Source organism: Salvia hispanica, chromosome 5 (genome assembly GCF_029641045.1).
Source record: "Salvia hispanica isolate PSC_SH4W2 chromosome 5, Shi_PSC_v1, whole genome shotgun sequence".
Taxonomy (NCBI): domain Eukaryota; kingdom Viridiplantae; phylum Streptophyta; class Magnoliopsida; order Lamiales; family Lamiaceae; genus Salvia; species Salvia hispanica.
The window spans coordinates 11,513,153-11,540,435 of NC_142696.1; the positions used below are offsets into that span (position 1 = coordinate 11,513,153).

Genomic DNA, 27,283 nt, shown 5'->3' on the forward strand with positions numbered 1-27,283 from the left:
GAGTTTGTTGCATTACTAAATCGTTATTTTCTCATTATTTACTTATGTCAGGAGACATCCCAATCCAGGACCAACCAGGTGATGAGATGCCCGACAACCGATCAAACAAGGATGGTGGGGCCACACTGGAAGACCTATCGAACATGCATAATTCGGTTGGTGGATCTGGGACAACATCTAGGTCATCCGGGGGTGGTGTGCCAATCAAGACTGGGGTAGGAAAATAACAAGTTAAATATGTACATGTTCTTCATATTTTTACATACTTAATTGTGGTGCAATTGTCTATAATTGTCTGAGATAAGAGGTGAAGGTGAAGGTGGAGTCACCGTGATGAGGAAAGATGGAGATGGAAGCAGACCTAAAATCAAAGGCAAGGCCGAGAAAGCAGCAAAAAAGAGTACAGGGTCAGGCAAGGTGGCACGCGCTGAGATTCCAGCTGATAAAACAAATAAGCCAATGAAGGAGGTAGCTCCTAAGGGGGGAAGGGAAAACAGGATGCCCTTACAAAGGTAACTATAATATTTGCTTAGTTGTGTGCAAAATATAGTAATTATTATGCATTACAACCAATTGTTATCTTGTTCATTATTTACATAGTTGCGTGCATTTTATAATAATTATTATGCATTAAAACTATTATGGTGTTATGCATTAAAACCAATTGTTATCTTATTTATTATTTGCTTAATTGCGTGCATTATATAGTAATTATTATGCATTACAACTATTATGGTATTATGCATTACAACCAACTGTTATCTTGTTCATTATTTGCTTATTTGCGTGCATTATATAATAAAAATTATGCATTACAAGCATTTTGATATTATGCATTACAACCAACTGTTATCTAGTTCATTATTTGCTTATTTTCGTGCATTATAAAGTAATTATTATGCCTTACAATCATCTCGGATTTATGCATTAAAACCAATTGGTAATACGCATTATTTACTTATTTGTGTGAATTATATATTAATTATTATGCATTGCAAGCATCTGTTAGAACGTTACTTTTGTCCAAGCAGAAAACTGCTCCAGCTAGTGAGAAGGGTATTGAGATTGGTGTTGTGAAAACACCAAACCAATCTGAAGGTGTTGCTGGAAAGGGTGGGAGGGGAAAAGGCTTGGCCATTCCATACGTGGATTTTGAAGGGCAAAGAGATCGAACAAGATGTGACTGGAGATGTGGTATGTCATATTTAACATGTATGGTTGCCTTTTACAAACGCGCTGCTGACTTCTCCACATAACTCCATAGGTGCCACCAACCAATCTAATGTCACCAAGTTTTGGAAAGAGAGGCCGCCTTGGTTCAACTTCGAGAAGTGGGTCGAAGAGTACGGGCTGGATTGATTGCAAGAGTAATCATTAGAAACGCTATTGACGTTACCTTTAACACTGTTGTTTTTTTTGGATAACTCATTTTGATGTGGTAAAAAGACGACTTGTTTTGAACCATACATATCTCTTGATAATTGAAGCATATTTTGCTACTAGTGTGTGATGTCGTAAACACAACATATACAACCGAACCAAGTAATGGAAATGTACTCATGAGTAATGTGAAAAAGGTTAAAATATTAACTGGATTTTGATTAACTGTTGCTTGGCATGTTATGGAATAATGTAATGAACAAAGTAAGGACGACTTGTTGCTTGGCCTGCAATAATGGAATAAATAAAGCGAGTAATGCACAGAATGTCATTATTAATGCACTGATCCGCCAATGTCCGCCAATGTAATCTACACCAAGTTATGTCATTGTGTGGAGTAATGTACATATTCATGAATGATAATGTACGTTAACAGGTTAATAATGCAAGGCTCTTACTGGGTATGTAAGAAATGTTTGTAATACTGAACTGTATCTGAACAAAGTTAACCCTTATTAAATAATATTGTACAAGTTCTTTACTTATAATGCACATTAACTAGCGAAAAATGCAAATTTATTATGCATAAAATATTGACAGTGGTAGAAATAATAAAACTAAGACAACGAAACAATAATAAGACTGAACACAAAACGAAAACTAATTTATTAGGTACAAAACACCTCGAGATTTCCTCTTTCCTTTACGAAGATCTTTCTCCTTCGCCATCTCTTTAAGCATTGGACAGTTTCTAGAGTCGTGATGGCTCATCTCATCGCTTTACAACCACATCGCTTGGAGAGCCGTCTCCGTTTAATAGTAAAACCAAATCGTGCATTCACTTCGTCTTCCTCGTTCGACCTCTTGCTGCCCTCCCTATTGCATACGACAGAATACCGAGTAGTAACACCTTCCGTCTTTCTCATTCCTTGTTTGCGCGTATCAAAACCAACAGTGCGGGCATATACATCGTAAAATGCGAAAGCAAAATCTAGTGATTGGAACTTCTGACCAACCACATGCTTCAATTGTGGAGAACATTCACGTATAACGAACATTATACATAAAATCAAAACAACAAGCATATCAGAATTTATTTTCATTATATGATATAAATCATACATTACAGATAAGACAGAATGCATTAAACACTACTATTTGTACATTATATAAATCGAGAACTACAACACCGCAGCCGAGAAAAAAACTAAACCCTAAACCCTAATACATGAGGCTTGTCGCCTAAGCAAAATACTAAACCCTATCCACCAATGACTGCTAAACCCTAGTGGATTAAATTAAACTAGCCACCTACATTCAAACACAAGTATTGCACAAAACCCTAAGATTGTATAACACATAAACAAAAATAGTTTAAACAAAATGGTCATAACATACAAACGTCAGATTAATGGAGAATGTCATCAGATTAATAATGAACATGTCAAGTACGTAAATTACCTTCTTCCATTGTTGAAGAAAACGTCAAGGAATCGCGATATCTCCAATAAAACCGGATTTGTAAGAGGATGAAAAAAACAATAAAAATTTGGATCTACGTAGAAGTAGAAAACCGTATGTTCTTCAATGGAGAATATTAGGAGAATAAAATATGGAAGAGATGAAAGATTAATTGTATCGTAGAAAATAAACGCTGAAATCTTTTGATGGAGAAAATCAAGCTACTTACCATAACTAAATCAAATGTGTATGACAAGAAGGCCCTTTTCGGTTTTATTTGATGAATAAATTTAATTAATCAGGGTTTATTTTGGGCCATTAGATCTTTAAATTGAATGGCCAAGATTAAAAAGGAGAATAGAACATTAAACCAAAAAAGGATATGAATACATCCCTATATATATATATATATATATTAAAATATATTTCAGTTTTTTAGTTTTTTTTTCGACCAAACCGAACCGAACCGAAAAACCGAACAAACCGAACCGAATTTTAAATTTTCGGTTTGGATCTGGGTTGGATATTCGGTTTTCGGGTTTTTTCTCACCCCTAACCTCCATCCATATTAAAATGACACACTTTCCTTTTTAGTTTGTCCCAACCAAGATGTCACATTTCTATTTTTGGTAATTTTCTCTCTCCAATTAATACACCGACAACTTTTTTTTTTCTCTCCATTTAAATGTCCAACTCTCTTTCTCTGTACATTTAATACTTACCCCCACTCATTTTCTCTCCAATTAATCACATTAACCAACAATTCCTAAAACCCCGTGCCGACTAAGAAATGTGTCATTTTAGTCGAGACGGAGAGAGTATCTTTTGAGAAAATTTCTTGTGTTCAAAGCTTCAACCATCTCACTTTAAGTGAAATTTTTTTATTTATTCTCTCTGTCACACCATATGTGACACATTTCTTTTGAACACAAATATTTAGGTAGTGGTGTTTAGTGATTAAATGAAGAGAAAATAATTTAGTAGTGAGAAAAAAAAAGAAAGAAAAAGTAGAACAGAGGATAAAGTAAGAGTAAGATAGTGTATTGTTTTTGTCCATAAAAGGAAATGTCTCACTTACAGTGGACGAACCTAAAAGGGAATATATCTCACTCATGGTGGGACGGATGGAGTATTACTTTAAATAACATACTCCCTCCGTCCCACAAGAATATGCACTTTTTCCTTTTTAGTCTGTCCCACAAGAATATGCACTTTCTAATTTGGAACTATTTTCTCAAATGAGGTGAGACTCATTCTCCGCTAACAATACTTCAATTACTTTTTCTCTCTACCCCTCTCCTACTTAACCAATTTGCATTAAAACTCGTGCCGAACCCAAAATGCATATTCTTTGGAGACAGATGGAGTATTTCTTAAAATAGAAACATCGCTTTCTGTACTTTATTCTCTCTCTACTCAACTCATAAAATAATACCCCCTTCATTCCACCATAAGCGAGTTATATTCCTTTTTAGGATGTCCCACCATAAATGAGTCATTTCCATTTTAAGCAAAAAATCAGCCCCCTTACTTTATTTTTCCACCTACTTTATTCTTTTCACCTTTATATTTTTCCCTCTCTTATTCCTTACTCGGTCCACTTTAACACTTTTGAATATCAATTTCTTAAATCTTGCCCCAAAAAAAGTGGCTCGCTTATGGTGGGATGGAGGGAGTACTACATAAATCACGTACCCAATGGATATTATTCAAGAAATCCAGCCGGTTAAATTTATTCCATAAATAATACTCCTTCCGTCCCCCAAAATTTGTCACCATTTGACCCGGCACGGGTTTTAATAAATGTAATAGAAAGTAGGTTGAAAAGTTAGTAGAATGTGGGTCCTACTTTTATATATTAGTTTTATAATAAAATGTGAGTAGGAATGCGTTAGTGGAATATGAGGTCCACTACCAAAAATAGTAAAAGTGAAGGTGACAAATTTTTAGGGACGGACGAAAATGAAAATAGGTGACAAATTTTCAGGGACGGAGGGAGTAAATATATTTTTCGAACTAGTCCACTGATAAGGCGTGTTTCTGCATTGGTTACTGATCAGTTTGATGTACTTGAACAGATAATATGTGCAAACAAGTTGCTTAGTGTGCAGAAAAAGGGGTATCAATGCGTGCAGGAGTGCCGAAGGTGAATCAAGTGGAAGTGAAGCATGATGACGACTGATCAGAATGCTTGCGACATGGAGGGAGCGCAAGAAGGACAAGACAAGCTTTTAGGAGCTGCTTCATTTGAAGGGCAAAAGAGTTGACACACACGAATAAAATATCCTATGGATTGAAACCAAGTTGTCCATTAATAGAAGGAAGAAACATGAAGAAATCAACCAGGATCATCGCCGCCCACACCCATAGTCACTCACTCCATACTTGAAGCCTTCGCCCTCCATCACCGGAGGAAGGGGGAGTCTACCATGCTTGTTGCCATCCAGTCATCTTAGTTATATTCAGTAGTGTTGCATCTCCGATGAGCAAGAACAATTTACATTTCAGTTTTACTTTTGCTTTAGTATTGGATATCCTTTGATGTTTAGCGTTGGAAACTCTTTTAGTTAGTTCCATTTGTGTTGAATCGGTTATGTTTGGAAATTTTGAACCTTTATTCACGTACTAATCTACTTGAAGCTTTTGTTGGTTTTTAGTTGATCTTGTTCTTAGTTCATGTTTCAATGCCTTGAGCAATTGATTAACATTTATTAGTTAGATCTACCGATGTCAAAGTGATTTGCATGTGCTGATGAGTTAAATCTCCGAGAATGTGTAGTTCGCTTTTCTAATCTGTTTTGCCATTCATTGATGTTGGTCAGTTCACTTAGGTTTTAAGGTTTACGTGTTTCAAACTCTTGTGTAAGATCTGCAGTTTAGTTTTCCAATTTCAAGTCGTCGATGGAGGTTTAGATTTTTCAGTTATATTGCGGAGGAGAAGATGTTAGAATCACGTTGAAATCAAAATCTGGGTTGCTTTATGCTTTTTGTATTTGCATGTATTTTCAGTTTTTCAACATCATGTCAGTTAGTTTAGGGATTGTGATCCCTGTCACCTTTTCATTGTCTAGTCTAATTTAGGAAAGTTCTGTCCATTATCTGAAACTTAGGTGTACGCAAGCATTTTATCTGTTCTAAAAAGCCCTTTTGTATAATGTCTTAGCTAGAATTGACAAAATATCACACATGTCCGCTTTGAGTTGTTCCTGGCCAGTTAGTTAGAAAGCCTATTTTCATCGAAGTTGTAGGAGTGAAGTCTTAACCTACAAATTTGCGTTACAACAACTAATCCTTCTAAAATGTCTTTACAAATGTATTGCATCTCATCTATATCTGTGGTAGTAGTCAATGGGTTAAGGTTTTGATAGAGGTTTAGATAAGTTCCCAACAACAATACTAGGTCTAGGTGTCCTCCTGGCCAATTGCATCAATCTGCATCGCATAATACCTGAGCACGTTCGTTTGTTACAACAAATAAACCCAACAAAACAACTAACTATAATTAACTCTTGGAAAAAATGTGAATTAATTAAATTCAAGAGTAGACTTAAATTAATTAATAGATATTTAAATCTTAAGCGTAAGAAATATTATACTTCATCCGTCCCAAGGTAATTGGGGGATTTCTTTTGGGCACGAAATTTAAGAAATTGATATGTTAAAGGTTAAAGTGGAGCGAGTAAAGTTAGAAAGAGGAAGAGGTTGTAAAGTATGAGAGATGATAAAATTTTTGCCAAAAAAGAAAATGACTCGACTCTTGGGACAACCCAAAAAAGACTTCAACTAAACTACCTTGGGACGGAGAGAGTATTAAAGAGTAAAGTCCAGAATACTTGTAATTTCGGATTGGACGGCCAGTCAATATACTATAGTGAATTATTATAATATTCGGTTTGGGCTTGAATTAACTTCGAGCTGAATTTAATTAATTAAACGCCAAATAGGTTTAGCCAAGTCCAACCCCCATAGATCCTTGACTGACCACCAGTAACTTTAAAAATATGTGAATAGATGAGAGAAACATCATTAATTATAGATTAATTTTCATCTCTTCTCATGATTTTTCTCTCATACTTTCTGTAGGAATTCTGTCTTTTCTCTATTTAAGACCTATTTTGACAACCTTAACCACCCTAAGATCAAAATTAAAGTATGAGATATAGATCCGTTGGCGAGTACTGAAGATCTACACGTGGAGAAGACGCAAGCAATTGTCGATTATTTGGAGAATCGATTATTCATATTTAAGGATTTATATTCTTTAAGCACGAATTATTTGCATTCTAGCATGTAATATTTGTTTAACATGTGAATTTATTAATCTCATAATGTATTAAATATATCTTTAGTCTGATTTATTTGTTTTATGTAAGTCTTCTGCTGTGTCGATGGACACTAAATCCCAACAATTTAAGCATGCTACTAGCATGTTAATAAACTAATGTCATAAATGATGATAAAGTGTACATTGAGAGTTTTAAATTTTCAAATCTTATGCACCTATTGCTAAATACTATAAAGTTATTGAGCAATATAATTATAGGTGGAAGATTTTAACATCATTAACAACTCGTCTATGACCCCAAGTTTCGCAAATTCACTCAAGGTTCACATATATCAAGACAAAGCAAAAAACTACACCAGGTTTTAACTCAACAAAATAAACCACTAAAACAAGGAAAATAGAATATCATTGAAACACAATAAGGATTACTCCCCAGCTCACAATCCACCATATCATCCAATGTATATATAAACAAAGTTTGAAATTTGGTGCAGACATGAGACGGAGAAAGAAAATTGAGCTCATGCACTAAAGACAGACGATTTTGGCGTTGTTTTGGATAGGTTCATTAAACACCAAGCAAACCCAAACTTTGGGTTTAGATAGGTCCCATTTTTCCTTTTCCGTCCGTCCGCCAATAAATGTCTCATTTCACTTTTACTATATTTGGTAAGTGGACCCTACATTCTACTAACTCATTCCACTCATATTTTATTAAAAAACCAATATATAAAAGTAGACCTCATATTCCACTAACTTTTTCTAAAAGTGATGACCACAGTTCCGAACCGCCGATTTTTGGCAGTTTTTTGCGGTTCCAGCTCAGTTTCACGGTTTTTCGGTGGTTTTTCACGGTTCCAGCGAAGTTCCGGTTCTGAAATTTTGGAACATGAACTGGTCCACTGTTCTAAAACTGACGGTTTCAGTTCCATTTAAATTTCACGGTTATGGTTTCGCAGTTAACCGCCCGAACTGTAAACCTTGGGCATCTATTGTCTCATTTTGCTTTATAAAGTTAAACAATTTCTTAAAATCTGTGCCGGTCAAATATAGGACATTTAACGAAGGAGTATAAGTCTAAGTGAATTTGGTCAACGGTCAAGTGGATTCATGTGTCAGCCAAAACTTTGATGTTGCCAGCAACCACCACTGCAATTTTTTTTTATGTATTTTTCTAGAGGAGACTTGTCTGTGGCTCAGAGATATACTCTTACGTCCCAAATTAATTGAGTCGTATTTATTTTCATGTTGCGCTATGGTAGTTGAATCATTTAATTTTTTGGAAAACATTTATTGTTTCTCATATTTTACTCTCTTTTTCTCCCTCATACGTTATCTTCGTTCCACTTTAACCTTCTAAAGACCCAAAAGAATAGTCTTAATTACTTTGGAATGAGGAAACATTCTTCTCAATACTTCTTTTAACAATACAAATAGTTAAAGGGATATTAAAACCATAAACTTTAGCCAAAATTTGGTATTTCTCTCGAACTTTTAAATTGGTCTAAAATATAACAAACTTTACATTCGAATTGTTATTTCCCAAACCAATCCAAATAAGATATTTTCGACAAAAACTTATTTTACATGGAAAACCATGAAACGTTTATTATATTTTAGACCACTTTTTAAGTTCACGACAAATATGATAAAAAAAAGTACGTAGAAAGCCTCTTGAGTTAGTTATGTCAAGTAGGATAAAAATGTTACGTACGTAAGTTGGATGTGGTAATTGACCCCCAACTCAACTCTTACCGATATAAATCAATTTATTTACAACTTATATCACTAAATCCACCATCACAACTCATTAGACACTACTAATAATTTGGATCTCACTATCCACTGACACTACTTTAACTATCCTTTTTCTCCTCTCTCTTATTTTACTAATTGTGTATTAATTCTCGTGCCGGTATATGTTTTTTTGACTTCTTTCTTATTTATCTTGATTTATGGGCGAAAATACAGGATAATGAATTGTCGGCCAATACTGCACATGACAAAATAAAATGTAGCCCGACTGAATATCAAACGGCCCAACCTAGGCCACAGGTTAATCTAGTGGGCCGGGCCAGTGCAACACGACCGTCATAAATACATTCAACAGTCTCATTCGGATCGGTTCCATCATATAAGGTTCTCTAAGCATAAATCTATACAGTATATAAAATGGTAGTTTTTGGGGGTATTTAGGGATATAAGGGAAATTTTAGAGATATTTAGGGAAATGTCCATTTAAAATAAATATTTAAATAAATTAAAAATATAAAATTTAAATGTGCGAGATTGGGAGGTTAGGCAAAACGTGTGAATTAAAATATATACTCGCATATAAAATTATAGGAATGCTTCCACGTATACTAAATAATATACTTCCTACCATCAAAATAATACTACCATTTAAAAGTGTGATTAAGTGTTAAATTAAAAATATATAATGTATACAAATATATAAAAGGGGGGGTTTGGAGAAATTTATGTCATTTAGTTTAAAAAGTTATATTAAATTAAATATATATAATTTAAAGCCCATTAAATATGTAATTAAGTGGAGTGAGTGGGGTTTTTTTAGCCTTAATTTCAAATATTATAAGTTTTGGATATAAATTTAATTATTTGTAAATTTTGGATGATAATTATTAAATATTACAAAATCTTCCCTTCAATTTGTTTTTTTAACTGCCCACCATAGCTTAAAAGCATGTAACCGTCGGTTGTGGTGGGAGGAATCATTAAAAATTAAATATATTATCTTAATTTTGCATCACATTCATATAGATTATTAATCATGTGTTTACGGAACTACAACCGCAGGATAATGAAAGTTGATTTAGCATTTCCTGATGTTTTAGAAGAGAAGCTAAAGATCTCATTAGCAGGTAATTTTCCTTATCACTTTCACATAGGGTGCATAACGATTTCTTTACTTTTCTTCGCTTCTTGATTGCGCGGCCTTTTTGTGCAGCTTATCGTGAAGGATTCGTCGAGAAGGCTGTCCCCTAGAAGATCATCAGACATGCTTGGATCGTGAAGAATGCCGAACCTTTGGGTACTGCCTAAATTAGTCTATGATATTTTTACTCATGTATGTTATACTTATATAATTTATAATCTCAACTTAATCTTTCAAGCTTGCATCGCACGGGCTTAGACTATAAATAAGTTCTACTCCCTCTCCCAAGATAAGTGACCTACTTTTTTTGGGCACGGAATTTAAAGAATGATATTTAAATAAGTTAAAGTGGAGAGAGTAAAGTATGCGAGAGGGAAAAGTAGAGGAGAGAAGAGAGAATAAAGTAAGAGAGATAACTTTTTGCTAAAAATGAAAATAGGTCACTTATAGTGGGACATCCCAAAAAGGAATACAAGTCACTTATCTTGGGACGGAAGGAGTATAAAACTTATGAGCAATTATTCTTTTATGATAGATTTTTATCTTCCTACTACATGACTTAATGTTTAAACATTATATTATGTAATTTGTTTCAAATTTATTATGCGTCAATGTTGAATTGTATATATTTTTTATTCTCATATAACTAAAATTGTTGTTCATATTTTTCATTGTTAATATTAATTCTAACTTTGTTTAATTAATTTAAAATTAAAAATGAATGTTTTAAAAATATATTAATATAGCACAGGGAGGGGTGATACTAGTTTAATGTAAAAGAACAAACAAACACAACACACTGCGGCGAGAGAGTTTTGTTTTTGATATGCTACAAGGGAATTGAGTATCCTCTAAGGTATCTCGAATCCACGCCTGACTCCCGTGACAATGCCACCCTCCCTGTCCGTGCCACCTTGATGCACGATGCACGGGAAAAAGATTAGAAGGGAAGGCAATTAAAACAAACACTTTGGCCACACTTGCATATGTCAACTTCAGTAGTGTAGTGATTTTTCAAACTTCTCGACTATCAATACGTTAGCTATCCTATCCAACTTGACATATTCGAAAATTAAATACTTCGAAAACTGCAAGTGAATCAAAGTAGGATGTGATTCGGGCAAACTCACCTCACAAATACCAAAAGGCTCCAATAGTCTTTGGAGCGCGAGCATTTTGTTGAAATCTCCGGTCACCTTCAAACAAAGATTATGAATCACCAATGGAGTGAGTATGACTTTGGGAAAAATAAAATAGTTATACTGCTTACAACAGAAGAATAAATAACTCTTGAATGATAGTGATGTAAGACAAGAAGCAGGTGGCTGGCATCCGTACTGATGTCTTGTTCCAGTTATGGATGTTAATACTCACTAAACTGAATAAGAAACAAAATGAAACTTGCTGGAATAGAAACAAACAGTGAAGTCCCAGGAAAAAGACTACCTCTAATGTTACTGTGTGATCAGAGACATCAACAGGCTTAGCCCGGAAAATGTTGGCGATATCAAGCACATCCCTTCTTGCAGCAGCATTTGCAGCAATCTTAATAAGCATGAGTTCCCTCTCAGCAAATGGCGAGTGTGTCAGAACTTGAACCTGCAGGATTCATAACTCACCTTATGTCAGCGATCTCGACTCTCAGTGAGAAGTAAAATGTTCCCTTCAGGTTACGAAAGCTGAAATGAAATGTTCTTCAAAAAATTATGCAGTCATTAGAAACTTCTAAAATTCGCGAATAGATAAGAAATACATTTCCGAGAAAGGCTCTTGAGGAATTTAACGCAATAATTAGAAGTAATGAATTTTTTGAAAGAAAATGAATTGGTAGGAATCTCAATCACCTCATGAACATCCATCAACTTATATAATTGCTGAACTAATTTTCCAATGCTGTCGTCTGTTCCGGGAACAACAGTGGTTATGCGCGAAATGCCTTCCGTTTCTGCAGGACCTACAGCTAGACTCTGAACAGAATTTGATAAATAATACATGCTCCAATCAGAAATCTATCAATGAATAAATAATTAAGGAAAAAAATAAAGTAGGAATCTTAATGATAGAGAATGGTGCGTTGAACCAAGCCAAGTTACCTGAACATTGTAACCTCTTCGGGATATGACACCTGTCATCAAGTTCAGTACTCCAGGAGAATTGTTTACGAGCATGGACAGTGTGTGCGATTGTAACCCACTTGACTGTTGCAGCAAGATTAGAATATAAACTAATCCGCATGGAAAAGCGTGCCATTTAACCAGATATGGGATTACTCAGTCCTATTGTAAATAAGTACCCACAAAATAATTTCACAGATACAAGTGTTTGGAGTAAAGAGTCTAAAGATAATCTCATAAGTTTTCTTATAGAGCAGAAGTTCTTACATCTTCACCATAGAGAACACCCCAGTGGGCATCGAGAATTTGACGATAGAAGTTATCATCAGAGTCAACGGGATAAACATCACCCTTCCGTCAAGAAGCATACTTAATCAACTACTAATCCATTAAACAAATGAAGAATAAACAATAATTAGCAGAATATGTACCCCTGAAACACCATTGAGTTTGCCATTAGTGTTCTTTCCAATGATTTTCTTACTGGCATTATCATCCTTGATGGGTATAGTTGCCCGAAGATCTGGATAAGAAGCTGCAGAAAACCTCCAAAATGGAGCTGTTTCGCCCATCTTTTCCCTTCGCAATGCAATCTGAGTGCAGTATTATGGAAATGGAAGTTATGTGTATTAGTGTATATTTTGAAGCTTCACTGAGGAAAATAAAACTTTAAGAACTTCAATCAGTTAATGTAACTCAGTTATATATCCTCTTAACTGTGTCCTATAAGCAGCAGAGCTTTTAGATTACTTTTCCAGACTCGCATACTAGAATTACAGATTACTACCTCCATATTTACCCCAAAGGACACATGCAATCATCAACCGAGAAAGAGAAGTAATATATTAGCAGTTTACAAGATCAAGAAAACAATTTCTTCTCCATGTGATAGCTTAAGTTGAGCCCAATGAACTCTGCCACATGCCTCAGATTTCAACAGTATATGAAACATAAAATATCATTACCTTTCCGGTTCTTGCTAGTTCTTTGATGCCAAACTTACTGAGATTTCTCAGGACTGCTGCCATCTTTCCAGGGTCTCCAGTGACCTGTGTATACATAAGAAAATAAGCTATAAGTTATACTCCCTCCGTCCCAAGGTAGTTGAGTCGCACTCCTTTTTAGTTTATCCCAAGGTAGTTGAGTCATTTCATTTATTGGTAAAAATTATTCCCTCTCTTACTTTCTTCTGTCCACTTTAACCTTTTACAAATCAATTTCTTAAATTCCGTGCCCAAAAAAAATGCCTCAACTACCTTGGGACGGAGGAAGTAGCATAAAATGACTACGGGAAAAATTCATTCAGTGCCGACTTATTTCAGAGAGCATCACATAAACAAAATAGTTTTCTATTTGTATAATTATACGAGGCTCAACAATTAAAATGAGTATACACAAGCCAAATGAAGCATATACCATGAGAAGCATAAAAAGAAATCCCAACCTCCATGGTCAAAGTGTTTTCTGACATGTCTACGATGTTTCCCCTGAAGACGTTCGATAACCAGTTGATCTAAAAATCAACGCCACATCCAAAAGAACAGCATTAGTGAGTTTATCTTATTAGCTACATTAAACTTGATGGGGGCATGGTTAATTATGATAATGTCTGAGAATCCTTAGTAAAGATAAGAGATGGTGAAAAACTTCTCCATACTTCGCCTTTAGTACTGGAATCTGCATTGAGCTTTACGAGCATTAGTTCACGTTCTACTTGTGGTTCCTTCGACAAATCTTCCACCTGACGTATGAGATGGGAAGATAATTAAGGAAAGCAAAACATAAACATCTCAAACACGAGAAAAGGCACTGTAGAATTGAAGACTGTGTAAAGTTAGAATAACATAGTTAACGTCAGACATAGGGACATGCCTTCAAGACATTCACAAGCTTGTTGAGTTGTTCAACAACTTGTTGCAGAACCTTTTCTGTTCCAGAGACAACTATGGTGAACAGAGCCTTGTCCTCGTTCAACCCCACAGCCAGAGACTCGATATTGTAGCCTCGACGAGCAAAGACACCAGCTATTCGATTTATCATACCAGATTCATCCCCAACAAATACTGAGATAGTGTGACGCTTTGCCCTGAAATAGTTCTATTCAATTTTCTCCTCCAAATATTCATCCATAAGAAACAAATTCCAAAAAAAGCTATTAATCTAGTGGAAACCCTAATCATTCAAAGCAGTCCAAAATCCAACAACAAAAACACAAAAGGGGGAAAAGTTGAAAACCCCAAAAAGCAGAAAAAAAATTCAATCAAACCACTAGAATAATCCCTACTGGATTCAAACGACCATTATTCTACAATGCAATACAATAAACAACCAACATTAAAGCATCGCTTTCAAGGCTTATTCAATGAACTCTCGCCAGCTGGTACAGTAGGTAACCATGCATGCCTCTACCACTACCACAAACACATAAATGCGCTTACCTAGTCCTAGAGGCAGCGGCGGGAAGATGCGGTGGAGAGGAGTTCTGTGCGAAGGAAACAGCAGCAGCGTCACCGTCGTTAACAGCTGCATTGACAATTCGTAATTGCTTCGGTGGCCTGTAATTAATAATACTACTTCCGAATTGCATTCTATTGCTTGAGGTGGTGAAATGTGGCTGATATCTCTTCGCCGCCGCGCCGGTGACTGGACACCGTGAAACAGTCGTTGTCGCCATTGTTTGTCAATGTGACAGACACAGTAATGAGAGTGTGAAAGCAGAGAGGCTAAGGCTTAGATAGAGAATTTAAGATATATTTGTTCCATTTTAAATTGAAAAAGTATAGAATGAAACAAAAAAAGGAAGTAGTTTGAATACCATGAGTGGAAAAAAAAAAAAGAAAAGTAATTTGAATAGTGTTTAGTGGAAGAAAAAGGATTTAATTTGAATAGTGTTAATGAACAGTGGAAAATTAAAATATTTCAAATATTAAAAAATATAATAGTATTAATTTTGTGGGGTTAACTAAAGAGTAAAGGCCAAATGTGGTCACTAACATATGGCCGTTTTATCAATTTGGTCCTTAATATTATCTTTTTTATTATTTGGTCTCTCACAAATAAACTCGGATCCGAATCGGTCCTCACTTAATAGAACCATCAAAAGATAGACGATGACCGCAATTTGACTATATTAAATTACTAATGGTAATTAGTTATACCTAATTATAATTCTTTTCCTATTAGCAAAATTGGAAAAAAGATAGTATCAGTTGCAAAATGAAATGAATAATTTGTAATTTAATAGGAGTTAAGAATTATAATTAGGTATAATTAATTACCATTAGTAATTTAATATAGTCAAATTGCAATCACCGTCTATTTTTTGACGGTTCTGTTCAGTAAGGACCGATTCGGGTCCGAGTTTATTTGTGAGGGACCAAAAAATCAAAATGATAATGTTAAGAACCAAATTGATAAAACGATCATATGTTAGGGACCACATTTGACCTTTACTCTTAACTAAAACATAAACTACTTTTTGGAGATGAAAGAAGAAGTTTTATAGTATTAAATTGTGATTGATGTAATTTTTGAAATAAAAAATCAAATACTATTAATTTTCATTATTTCGCAAATATTTTAAAACAATTTTCTAAGTAATTGAACCAAAACTTGTTTTGTTTACGGCTACCCGTGAAGCACCACATTATAATGTACTGCTCTCTCTCTCACACTTTAACTGACATATTTTCCTTTTTGAGATGTCTCATGCTAAATGACACATTTCTTAAAATAAAAACGTGATTCGCTCTATTTTTTGTCTCTCTTAAAATAAAAAGGGTAAATCATGTATTTACCTGAAATTTACCTTTCAAAAGGCAACTGACTCTAAGAATGCAACGATACTTTTTTAAATACTACTATGCATAAAAAATGAACTACTCCCTCCGTCCTGCTTAAGATGACACGTTTTCCTTTTTAGTTTGTCCCAACTAAGATGATACATTTCCTTTTTTGGAAACTTTCTCTCTCCAATTAATACACTCAACCACTTTTTCTCACTCCTATTAAAATATTCATCTTTGTTTATCTCTCTACTTTAATATTTACACTCACTTTATCTCTCTCCAATTAAACACTTTAACCAATAACTCCTAAAATCCCGTGCCGGTTAAGCAATGTGTCATCTTAGCCGGGACGGAGGGAGTACAAGATAACAATGGTAATATTTTAACTAGAATGGGCATTTAGGATTATATGGCAGCAACAATATGAATTAACGGACAATTCATTCTATGCTCAAATGTTCATTTTCATAATATTTTAGATTATGCGAATAATGATTCAGATGATGAATTTGACGCCATTATAACGGCAGCACAAGAGGAAGAGATGAGTCGTCAGCGGACGAGGGGCCATCGTGGCTCCATTCCGGGACATATAGTGATTAATCGTGGTAGGCAAGAAGGTCATGAAAGACTTTATCGCGACTACTTCTGCGAGCATCCCGTGTATCCTGCAAACTTATTCTGTAGGAGATTCCGCATGGGTCGTCCTCTTTTTAGCCGAATTGTTGACTATGTGGTAGCTCAGAATGCGTATTTTCGCCAAAGATGTGATGCTACCGTCTTCCCAGTTTGTCCTCTCTTCAGAAGGTCATGACAGCCACAAACACACTTGCTTATGGCAACCCACAGATTCTGCGGATGAATATGTTAGAATTGGCTACACTAGTTTGTTTGAATGAGTTTGTGGCCACAATTGTAGAGGTACATGGTCCACAATACTTGAGGGCTCCAAACAACAGTGATATAGCTCGACTACTAGCACTTGGCGTATGTATACTGGCCATTGTCAAACTCCAATAATATGAGAAGTTATAGCATCATCTGATATTTGGATATGACATATGTCAGAATCTCTTAATGTTTTGGATCGAACCTCTGTGTTTGATACCATTGTTTCTAGTCGTGCACCTACGATTGATTATCAAATTAATGGGCATGATTACTCAATGGGATATTATCTTGCCGATGGTATATATCCTGGATAGGGAGTATTTGTGAAAACTATCTCATGTCCTCAAAGCTTAAAGCATAAACATTTTGCTCAAATGCAAGAGGCAGTAAGGAAAGATGTTGAGAGGGCTTTTGGCATGCTCCAAGCTCGCTTTTTTATTGTGTGTGGGCCTGCCCGTTTTTGGGATCTAGAGACACTATCAAATACTCCCTCTGTTCCATAGTAATGGAGACGTTTCTTTTCGGCATGGAGATTAAGAAAAATTATGTTAGGTGAGTTAAGTAAAGGGAGAATAAAGTGGAAAATGAAAAATGTAGAGAGATGAAGAGAGAAAAAAGTAAGAGAGAGTAGAGTAGGTGTGGAAAAATGTGTTGACTTTTACTAAAAAGGAAAATGACTCTATTACTATGGAACGTACCAAAATGGCTAAATGACTCTATTACTATGGAACGGAGGGAGTATCATGAAAGCTTGTATTATAATGCATAATATGATAATTGAAGATGAAGGAGGGTCAAGTGATATTGACTTTGATGAAATCAACATAAACTCTTTTAGTCCAGTGTTACATTGAGACCTAAATGTTGTTGTTGAGCTTTAGGAAAGGTTGGGTCGGATAAGAAGCAATGAAACTCATTCTCAAATGAAAGAAGATCTAATTGAGCACCTATGAAATCTACATGGCAACTAAATGTTGCTAATTTGTTTAGTTTTTATTTTTTGTGAAACCTTTGTTTTGGTTTAGTTTTTTGTTATTTGTGGACCCTCTTTTCTATTGAATTTGGAACAAGTTGAAGAACTTATTGTTTGTTGTTATTTGTGGAATGTAATATCATATTTATGCCTAATGCCTGCTAATCTTAGTTTATATAGATTGTTGACAACAAGGGCATAGGCTTTTGTTGACTGCTGTGCATGGGCAATTCTCTCATAGGAGATGATGATAATATGAGGTCATAATCTACATATAACTGTAAAGTTGTAATTTAGCAGATAGGTGCTCCAATACGTAAACATGGAATCATAGTAGTAGGATTAGACACATGGATAGAAAACAAAAAAAACGCCATGGTTGCACAACCATATTGTAGGAGGGAAATGAAAATTTGGATTAAAAATCTGAAATTGTTTATATCATCTCAATTGATTGATCTAAACTAAAAGATGTAGGGGAAAAATGGCTTATCAAATGAAAAAAGAGTTGACAAAGCTACACAAGAACTAATATTTATTTCAAAAACCCCTCTTTTTTCAGAATTTATTGCTTAATACTCTTAAAATATCCCGATCAATAATTTGCATCTCGTAACAAGCTTGCTGGAGATCACGTTGTTGTTGATGTTGTAGTAACGTTCTCTCTTGTCATTCAGCTTTTTCTCGATCGACTTTTCTTTTCGTTCGAAAAATTCCGGAGTAAGAATCGAACTTACGCTTACAACAACACTTTTTCCTTTGTTTTTTAGCAATTCTTTCGCAGTGATCCTTCCCATAGGCCTATCTTGATTAACACTGTCTTCAAGATCCAAATTTGCATCGGTGGTTGATTTTTGTCTCTTGTTTGGAAAAGTTGCTTGCCATTTGGGATCGAGAATCAAAATTTCCCTACTGACAAGTACATGACTTTCCCATATGCCTCTTGTATTCCTTGTATGCATCTTGAAGCTAAAACATATAAAAATGTTAGGCAAATACTCAGCTTAAAAACTACAGAATATTTACAACTTGTACAAAATTTACCCTTCCTTGTTTGTTTTGTCCACTTTGATTCAGTCGTTCGATTTGACTGTAAACTCCAAAAAATTTGGTGCATTGTTTGTGAATATCTCTTCAACGCGTTTTGATTGTAGATCAACTACGTTGGGTGGAAAAACCTCTATTATCATCAATATATTTTTCTGTCCTTCCCCAAAATGTAGTAGCATTTTTTTCCGTTTCCAATAGCCGGATCTTTGCTCGTATGAAGATATGCCGCAATCAAAAGTTGATCATCTTCACTGAAAACTGGAACTTCGTTGCCCTTTTTTTGTGTTGTAGGAGAAACAACATTTGAAGTGTTAATTTCGAAACTTGTCCCATAATCACCATAATCATCGGCTAAGTCAACAAAATGTTCTCATTGTATGAATAATCCATCTGCACAAAGTAAAAGAAATGTATTAATGCATAATCGAAGCATAAAATATTAAATATTAAACAATATATTTTCCAAATGATATAAAGGATGAAAAAACATTTAAAATATACAAAATCCCTAAACTAATCAAATAAACACCAACGCTGCTCTACATGAACCCAATATATATAGAATCTCAATCCTTCAAACAAAACAAAACCCCAATCCTTCAAACGAAGAACCGAATCAGTACCCTAATCTCTCTAACACAAATCTCTTTCTCCTATTTTCTTTTCTAGATTTATACCTTTGATTTTGTTTTGCTTGGTATTGAAAATGAATTGCTTGGCATTGGGAGCAGAAGTGAATGAGGTGAAAGTGTGATTCTTGTTGTCTTTTTAATTAAAAAATTAGTGTAACAATATAATGGTATTCTTGGTGGAATTAATTTCATAACCAACAACCAATTTAAGAGAATTCAATATATGCTCAATTTTTGTTGTGAAGATTTTGCTGCTTCTTTATCTCCCGCCAACCTCGAAAATTGATTTTTCACTTTTACCTTCTCTATGATGGAGAGGTAAAGATACCGCCTCAAAATGGAAAAGGTATAATACCTTTCCATTTACATCTTCCATTGGAGAATGTCTTTCCATTAAAAAAAAGACAAATTCGGCAATTATCATACTTTACGTTTCCATTTACCTCTCCCTTTGGAGAGGCTCTTAGAGTGGGATAGAGGGAGTATTACATTTGGGCACAACATACTGAGATTTTACATAATTAAAAACCCAAATAACCTTTTAATATTTAAATATGTAAAACAACCATTAAATGTAAAAACATAACACATTGTGACAAAAATAATTTATTTTATTCTTTGGAAAATAAATGAAGAGTTTTTACAATATACAAGCACTCGAAAAATGTTTTACAATATACAAAACTCAAACAATTTTTGGCCAAGTTGGGACTCGGGAATCAACAATTCTGCCACTGAATCAAACCATTCCAAGAAATCGGTGGAGGGCAGAACCGCCACTGGCTCGCATTGGAGGGGCATAAGACCTTGAATTTTAGAGTTTCACAACGTCCACTCTTCCAAGAACCAAAATCCCATCCCCAAATTTGACAAGGACATCGTCTTCGACGATTACCTCAATTTTTCCCGCCTCACTCTACCCGATCTTGATCCCAAGCCAGCGCTAGATTTGTGGTTGCGGATAAAGGAGGAGACGGGGGCTGTCATTGTTCAAGAACCCATCGTTTGTTGTTTGCCATCCTCGTCTTTAACTATTCACTCAAATTACTTTATATGCTACATTCGGAGTTCATGGAATAAATCAGAATTTTTGAAATGTTAATGACTTTTAACGTAGTTTGCCCAAATGATTTAACAAGTTAGTATCCACGTTAGCTTAAAAAGACATACCATCCACCCTTATTAGTTCATGACTTTGTATGTTACTTTCGTTCATGGGAAAACCAAAAAATGACAAAAGTTTATGAAGTTTACGTCTCATTTGGTCTACCAATTAGGGCTAGTTAGAGGCTTTTATATGGACTAATCGGCTGTTTGGTCTAACAGTTACCATAAGTGGAGGGCCCAAGCAATTAATGAAGGCCTGACGTTTTTATGCTGAAATGCACAAACGTAAGCGAAATGAGTGCGATACACAACTGGAAGGGTCTGAAATGCATTATTGAAAATTGAAAAGCCCATTTTGCCCCTTTATTTCAACCTAGTATAAAAACATTTGTCTTGCACACACGCCAATCATTCCAAAAGCGGCGGCACCATATCGACCCTTACAGAGGCGAGATCTCCTTCATACAAATGAACATTGCGGAATCGGTCTGCCGAACAGGGTATGTCTCATGTGTAATTTTCTATTTCGTTTCGGAGTAATATCTGGTTGTGGGGTTAAGATCATGTATTGTCAGTTAGTTTACCTTTGACTACAATATTGCTATGATTTGAGTCCAAGTATTTGCACCAGTATTATTTGCTAATAGTTGAGTCCAATTAGCCGTGATCTTGAAGAGGAATGCTTCATTATTTTTTGCATTAAATGGATATATGCGCACTTTTGTTCAGTCAGACTAGACTGACAACAACGAACAAGAAAGGAGCTTATGGTATGCAAATGATTGAGTATATTATGTGTAACTACAATATTGCTTGTATTTTGTTGATTAACTTGATCCTTACCGAATTAGGGGTCTGTAAGAAAAGGAAACGGACACAAGTTGTGTTGCCTTACAACATTTCAGGAAGAGTGCATACACCGATCAACCATCTGAATAGGTTTGTTGGTGTAACTGACAACGATTCCCTAGTCAATTTTCGGATGGACCAAAATGCATTCAGAAATTTGTGCTCTATGTTTCGTCGAATTAGGGGTCTGTAAGAAAAGGAAACGGACACAAGTTGTGTTGCCTTACAACATTTCAGGAAGAGTGCATACACCGATCAGCCATCTGAATAGGCTTGTTGGTATAACTGACAACGATTCCCTAGTCAATTTTTGGATGGACCAAAATGCATTCGGAAATTTGTGCTCTATGTTTCGTCGGTATGGCAGTTTGCTCAACAAGCGGTTTTTGTATGTAGAAGAACAAATGGCAATATTTTTAGGTGTCCTCGCTTACCATAAGAAGAATCGGGTCATTCACTTTGATTATTGGCGCTCTGGACAAATCGTGTCTAAATACACGTATAAGGCTTTGTTGGCAATACTAAAGATGCATACCTTATTCATCGTAACGCCTAAACCTATTCAAGATGATTGTGTGAATGTTGATGGAAAAGTTTCAAGGTTATGTAATATGGCCTTTTCAACCATATGTTGCCTAATTTGATGTTTTAATAATAAATAAACCTCACATTGTTTTTATATTTTCATGTAGGGGTGTCTCGATGCTTTGGATGGAACATTTATCAACGTCTTTATCCATAATGCGGACAAATCTAGGTTTCGCAATAGAAAAGGCCAAATTACTACCAACACATTAGCAGCGTGTGACAGACACATGCGTTTTACATATGTATTACCTGGTTGGGAGGGTTCAGTCGGGGATGCCCGTGCCCTGCAGGATGCTGTGAATCGTCCTAATGGCCTGCATGTCCCCGTAGTTAACCATACCTGCTATGTTGATGTTGTCAAGCACATTATGATGTTGTCTTTCGTTCAACTATATATAAAATCAACTACATTTTCATTTTAATAGGAAACTATTATTTATGTGATAATGGATACGCAAATAGTGAAGGGTTTCTTAGATCTTACAAAGTGTTCGTTATCACTTGAAGGAATAGGGGCCGGACGCGAAGACTCTGAAAAATGTGGTGGAGTTGTTCAACATGCGCCACACGAAGGTAGAATAGTTATTGAGAGAGATTTTGCGGTCCTGAAGATGTGATGGACAATTCTACACAGCGCTTCATACTATCCCATACGAACCCAAATCCGATTGATATTATCTTTCTTTCTTTTGCACAACCACATTCGTGGAGAGATGCCAGTTGATCCTTTGGATTAACTTGTGCAAGCTTGGGCAACGGAGAAGGAGCAGTTGTTTCTTTAGACGAACTTGTGCAAAGCTTGGGCAAAGCTTATGCAACGATGAAGTAATATATCATTTAGACGAACTCTTTCCATCCACGAATCATCTTTACATTTTCACTATGCACCCTCACCACTGCGTCCCATGAATGATCCCCAGCTATCAGTGTGACAACCTTGATAGAATCCTCATGCTTGATATTGGTTTTCCACCATATATATTGGGCAACATCTGTTACGAAAAATAAGGAACACAACTTTAGCATGGGTAATGACAATATAAATTGGAGTGATTATGGTTACCAACTCTCCCTCAAGATCCTATGCGAGCAGTAGTTTCGTAAACGGTGGTATAGTAGAGTAAGACAAGGAGGTTGACATGTACCATTGGAGCTCAGATTCATCACTGCGTAAACAATGGTATAGTGAAATATTCGAGGCCTACTTCAGAAGATAATATTAATATCTTTGTCATAAATATTGGTACTTCAAACTTAAACAAAACCTCCTCTTACATATAATATCCCTTATCGGCATGCATCCGTTCTCGTGAAATCGCATCAAATAATAGGGTGCCCCTGTAGTGAGTAAAAACAAGTGTGTCGTTGTCTCGGAGATGTTTTGCATATGCAAACATATGCCATGCGCCTGCAAAGTGCCATCCGTTCCTCGACCTTGTTATAGTAGCCGGCCAACTAAGACCATTTGGCATTTTCAGGTTACTTTCCGTTGGAACATCGCCCCCATGTGCTTCCCTCCATTAAGATGGGATGGCCTATAAGATACGTACCAATAGAGCATGAACATCAATGTCATATAAATTACCAGTAAGCGCAAAGATAAATTAAATTAACCAAACGATGATGGCACTCGTCGGTTTTGTACATCTGGCAAAATGTGGGCTTCATGTATCTGCATTACGAATACATATATTACTTCGTTGTAAATACATAGCTTCTGATTGATATTACCAACTTACCTTGGATATGTTATGTGTTGGTAATTTGGCGGGTGCATAGTACTACGTCGGTGACCCGGAGTTTAGAGTGTTGATGTCTTTTTTGAACCCACGCGATAAAGAAGGAAGGTGATTATCAGGTTATCGTTATATTTGATACAACAATTCATGTGGATGACTATGAACCAAGTTCACATAGCAAAGCCAAAGTCGGTCTATGAGGTCAGTCATTCTGTGCAGTCTCCATTGATGCCTAGTGACTAAAAAATGTGGCGGAAATTAATTTCCGAAGATTGGTCAAGCCTTGGAAGTGAACCGAGGGATGAGCTTATGTGCATGGACTATGCTTCAGCTCCAAGAACTGCTCGGATGACTTCGCTAAACAACAAATTCCCCCCAGACCTGACAAGAATGTGGCAAACCCTCAATCATCACCATATGGTAGCTCTTGTGGTTCAACCAACAACAATAAATGGTTGAAAAAATGACGGTTATAAACTATGGTGTGGGTTCGTGATTGTTTCATAGAGAGTGAATAGTACAAGTGTTATGTTATTTATGTTGATTTGTAGCCTATAATGTGAGATCCAAATTTAACTTGCTTTGTAGGTATGTAATTGGGCTGTGGTTTTACCAAGTAGTCTATTATGTGAGCTATGAACTCCATGTATTTCGTATAATAATGGAGGCAGCCAATCTCTTGTTTCAATTTCTGTTTTTAATGCCTGTATGCAACCAACCCACAAGAAATATGAAGCAAACCACAAATAACAACATTATTCAAAACACAAATATTACATAGCAAAAACACAAATACAAATATTAGATAGCAAAAACATAAATATCTATCAATATATAAAGTGGCGGTCTTTTGGAACTTTTTTAAATGCCAATTTTACCCTTTTTGGTGGGAAACTATGCATTATTTTTTATGATTTTTGCGTTTTTTGGCACCATTTTGAACAATGTGTAAGTCTGTAAATCTTGACCATTGTGTACACAATACGCATGGGAGCAGAGATGGAATAAATATAAGCCTAAAATATTTTAAAATTTAGGGATATTAGTCCCTAAAACCATAAACTTTAGCTAAAATTTGGTATTTCCCATGAACTTTAAAATTGGTCTAGAATATCACAAACTTTGCACTTTGTTTGGTATTTACCATGGCATCTCTATCACCATATTTGACTAACTTACGAGACTTTTTTTTATCATACTTGACACAATTAAATCAATATGGTTTTCTACGTGACTTTTTATCCTACTTGTTATGAACTTAAAAGTGGTTTAAATTATCATTAAACGTACCATGGTTGCCTACGTAAAATAAGATTTTGATGAAAATGTCTTATTTGGGTCGGTTTGGTAAATACCAAACAAAGTTCAAAGTTTGTGATATTTTAGACCAATTTTAAAGTTCATGAGAAATACCAAATTTTAACTAAAGTTTATGGTTTTTGGGACCAATATCCCTAAAATATATTTTACTTTATAGAATTGGCTTCTCTAAGATGTTTCTACTATTCCTATTATGTATACCGGTTCTACAAACTCACTAAATATTAAATAACATTTTAGTGTACTGTACTGTGCACCTCTCTTCGAATCAACTTTTTCTCTCAATGTTGAGAGGAATTGAACTCACATGGAGAAGCATATACTATAAGAGAAGCTTCGGGTATAGCCAACAAAGAGTTTCTTCTCTCGTAGCCCTCGCAACTCCTCATGTAGCGGCACATTGCCTATGAGGCTATGACGAGAGTTTTTGGTGATTTCCGTCGATTGGTGGACCGGCCGATTGGATCGGTCCAGCCGCGAACCGATGATCCTTTCATTCCGATATAGAGGGTTGGGCCATTTTGAATCGGTTAATGGTTTGGCCAGAAATCGGATCAACCGGTTTGCTTCAATCCTCTCCTTTACTGCGCTGCTCCTTCGTCCTCCGGCGCTGCAGCCCCGTATCCGACAGCTAGCGACACCTAGGCCGTCTGCCTGTTTGATCGCCGTTGGCGGTACCCCTCAATTTGGCAGTATTGATTTTTTAAAGAGACCTAATATTGCTTTAATGGTGAAAAAAGTACTCCTTCCGTCCCAAGATATTAGAGCCCTTTCTTTTGGGCACAGTAATTTAGGAGATGTTGTTAAGTGGTGTAAATGGAGTTGGTAGTAAAGTAAATTTTTACTATAAATAGAAATGACTCAAATATGTTGGGACATCTCAAAAAGGAATAAGGGTCTAATATCTTGGGACGGAGGGAGTACAAGAGTAGGGAGAGACACATTTATGTGAAGGGAATTGGGAAATGAAAGAAGTGAAGTGAAGTGTCGTGTGGAGTTGGAATATGGAGTGTGTAGAATTGGGAATAGAAAAAACTAATAGGGAATAGAAAAAATTGAAAAGTTTTCGATGTGTGAGCACATATAATATTTGTAATTCATTTTAATGTTCTATCTGCCAATTTTATTAGTTTGGTGATGATGTGCATTTTGTATTACAGGGTCCACAATAGGCGGAACAGCCATGCCTAGGCCCAAAAAAAAGATGTCCGCCTAGTTATCACAATCATGCCTCAGCCCCAAAAAAGTTGTCCAGCTACGCCTCTGCCACACCACAGTCTTATTTTTCAAATCTTCTTATATCCTATCTTTCTTGTCAAGCGAGCCCTTAGTGTGGGCACAACTATTAAGAAATGTAAAGAGTAGTAGGTTGAAAAAGTTAGTGGAATATGTGGTCCACTTTTTAATATTGATTATATAATAGAATGTGAGTGAAGTGAGATAGTGGAATGTGAGACATGGTAAAAGTGAAATGTGACTCTTATTGTGGGACGGACCGAAATGACAAAATGTGACCCTTATTATGGGATAGAAGGAGTACTATTTATTTTGATGTAGTTTGATTACAATCGAAAATTTTAAACTAAAATTTAATATAATATAATTATTTTAAAATTTTCCATTTCATTTCTAATGATAGTAAATTTCAGACCATGTAATAGGAGTATATCTTATATGGGAGAATAACACTAAAATATATTTTAAGATTCAATCAAATTATAAGCTAATGTACTTATAAATTCAAAATACTAATATCAAATATAGTATTCCTCCATTAAGGATGCCAATGCAACCCGCAACTCGTGCGATTAAAAAGCATATATTTATTCTATTTTTTTTTAATTGTATTCCATAAATGATGAAATAACACCTATTTAGTCAATTGTTGTTAAAATGGTAGTAGATACATGTTCTATATAAATTTTAAAATTTTAACATTGTTTAATTATTTGATTGTATTTTATTTATTAATATCTATGTTTTTTTTATAAGAAAATGTTAAATTATTTATTTAAAAAACATAAAGGCAAGTTAAATCAGGTACTTGCGGATACTCGATTCAAAAATTGTGGGTACCTGATCCCAATATTTCCAAAAACTAATACCCTATAACCGATTTGACAAGGATTTTGGGTACCCAGATACCCGACTCGGGTATCCAATCTCGAAAAATCTAGTATCCAGTCCTGATTGCGCAGTAGTGGAAGAGG

The 27,283-nt window shown here is 35.4% G+C and overlaps 1 protein-coding gene and 1 long non-coding RNA gene across 2 annotated transcripts; one reads left to right on the top strand and one right to left on the bottom strand.

The window, feature by feature from the left end:
- Nucleotides 1-10,726: 10,726 nt before the first annotated feature.
- LOC125190182 (acetolactate synthase small subunit 2, chloroplastic-like) lies at nt 10,727-14,878 on the bottom strand. Its single transcript, XM_048087398.2, has 12 exons — nt 14,575-14,878; nt 14,009-14,222; nt 13,794-13,877; nt 13,581-13,649; nt 13,102-13,185; nt 12,568-12,729; nt 12,404-12,487; nt 12,116-12,220; nt 11,867-11,989; nt 11,469-11,621; nt 11,153-11,218; nt 10,727-10,935 (listed from the first exon to the last, which is right to left on the bottom strand). The coding sequence occupies exons 1-12, from the start codon at nt 14,808-14,810 to the stop codon at nt 10,852-10,854; spliced, it is 1,464 nt and encodes a 487-aa protein (XP_047943355.2). The 5' UTR covers nt 14,811-14,878; the 3' UTR covers nt 10,727-10,851.
- A 6,122-nt stretch (nt 14,879-21,000) lies between these two features.
- LOC125186426 (uncharacterized) lies at nt 21,001-22,443 on the top strand. The gene is made up of 2 exons (XR_007170443.2): nt 21,001-21,077; nt 22,119-22,443. It is a non-coding gene; the product is annotated as an uncharacterized LOC125186426 (long non-coding RNA).
- The last annotated feature ends 4,840 nt before the right edge of the window (nt 22,444-27,283 follow it).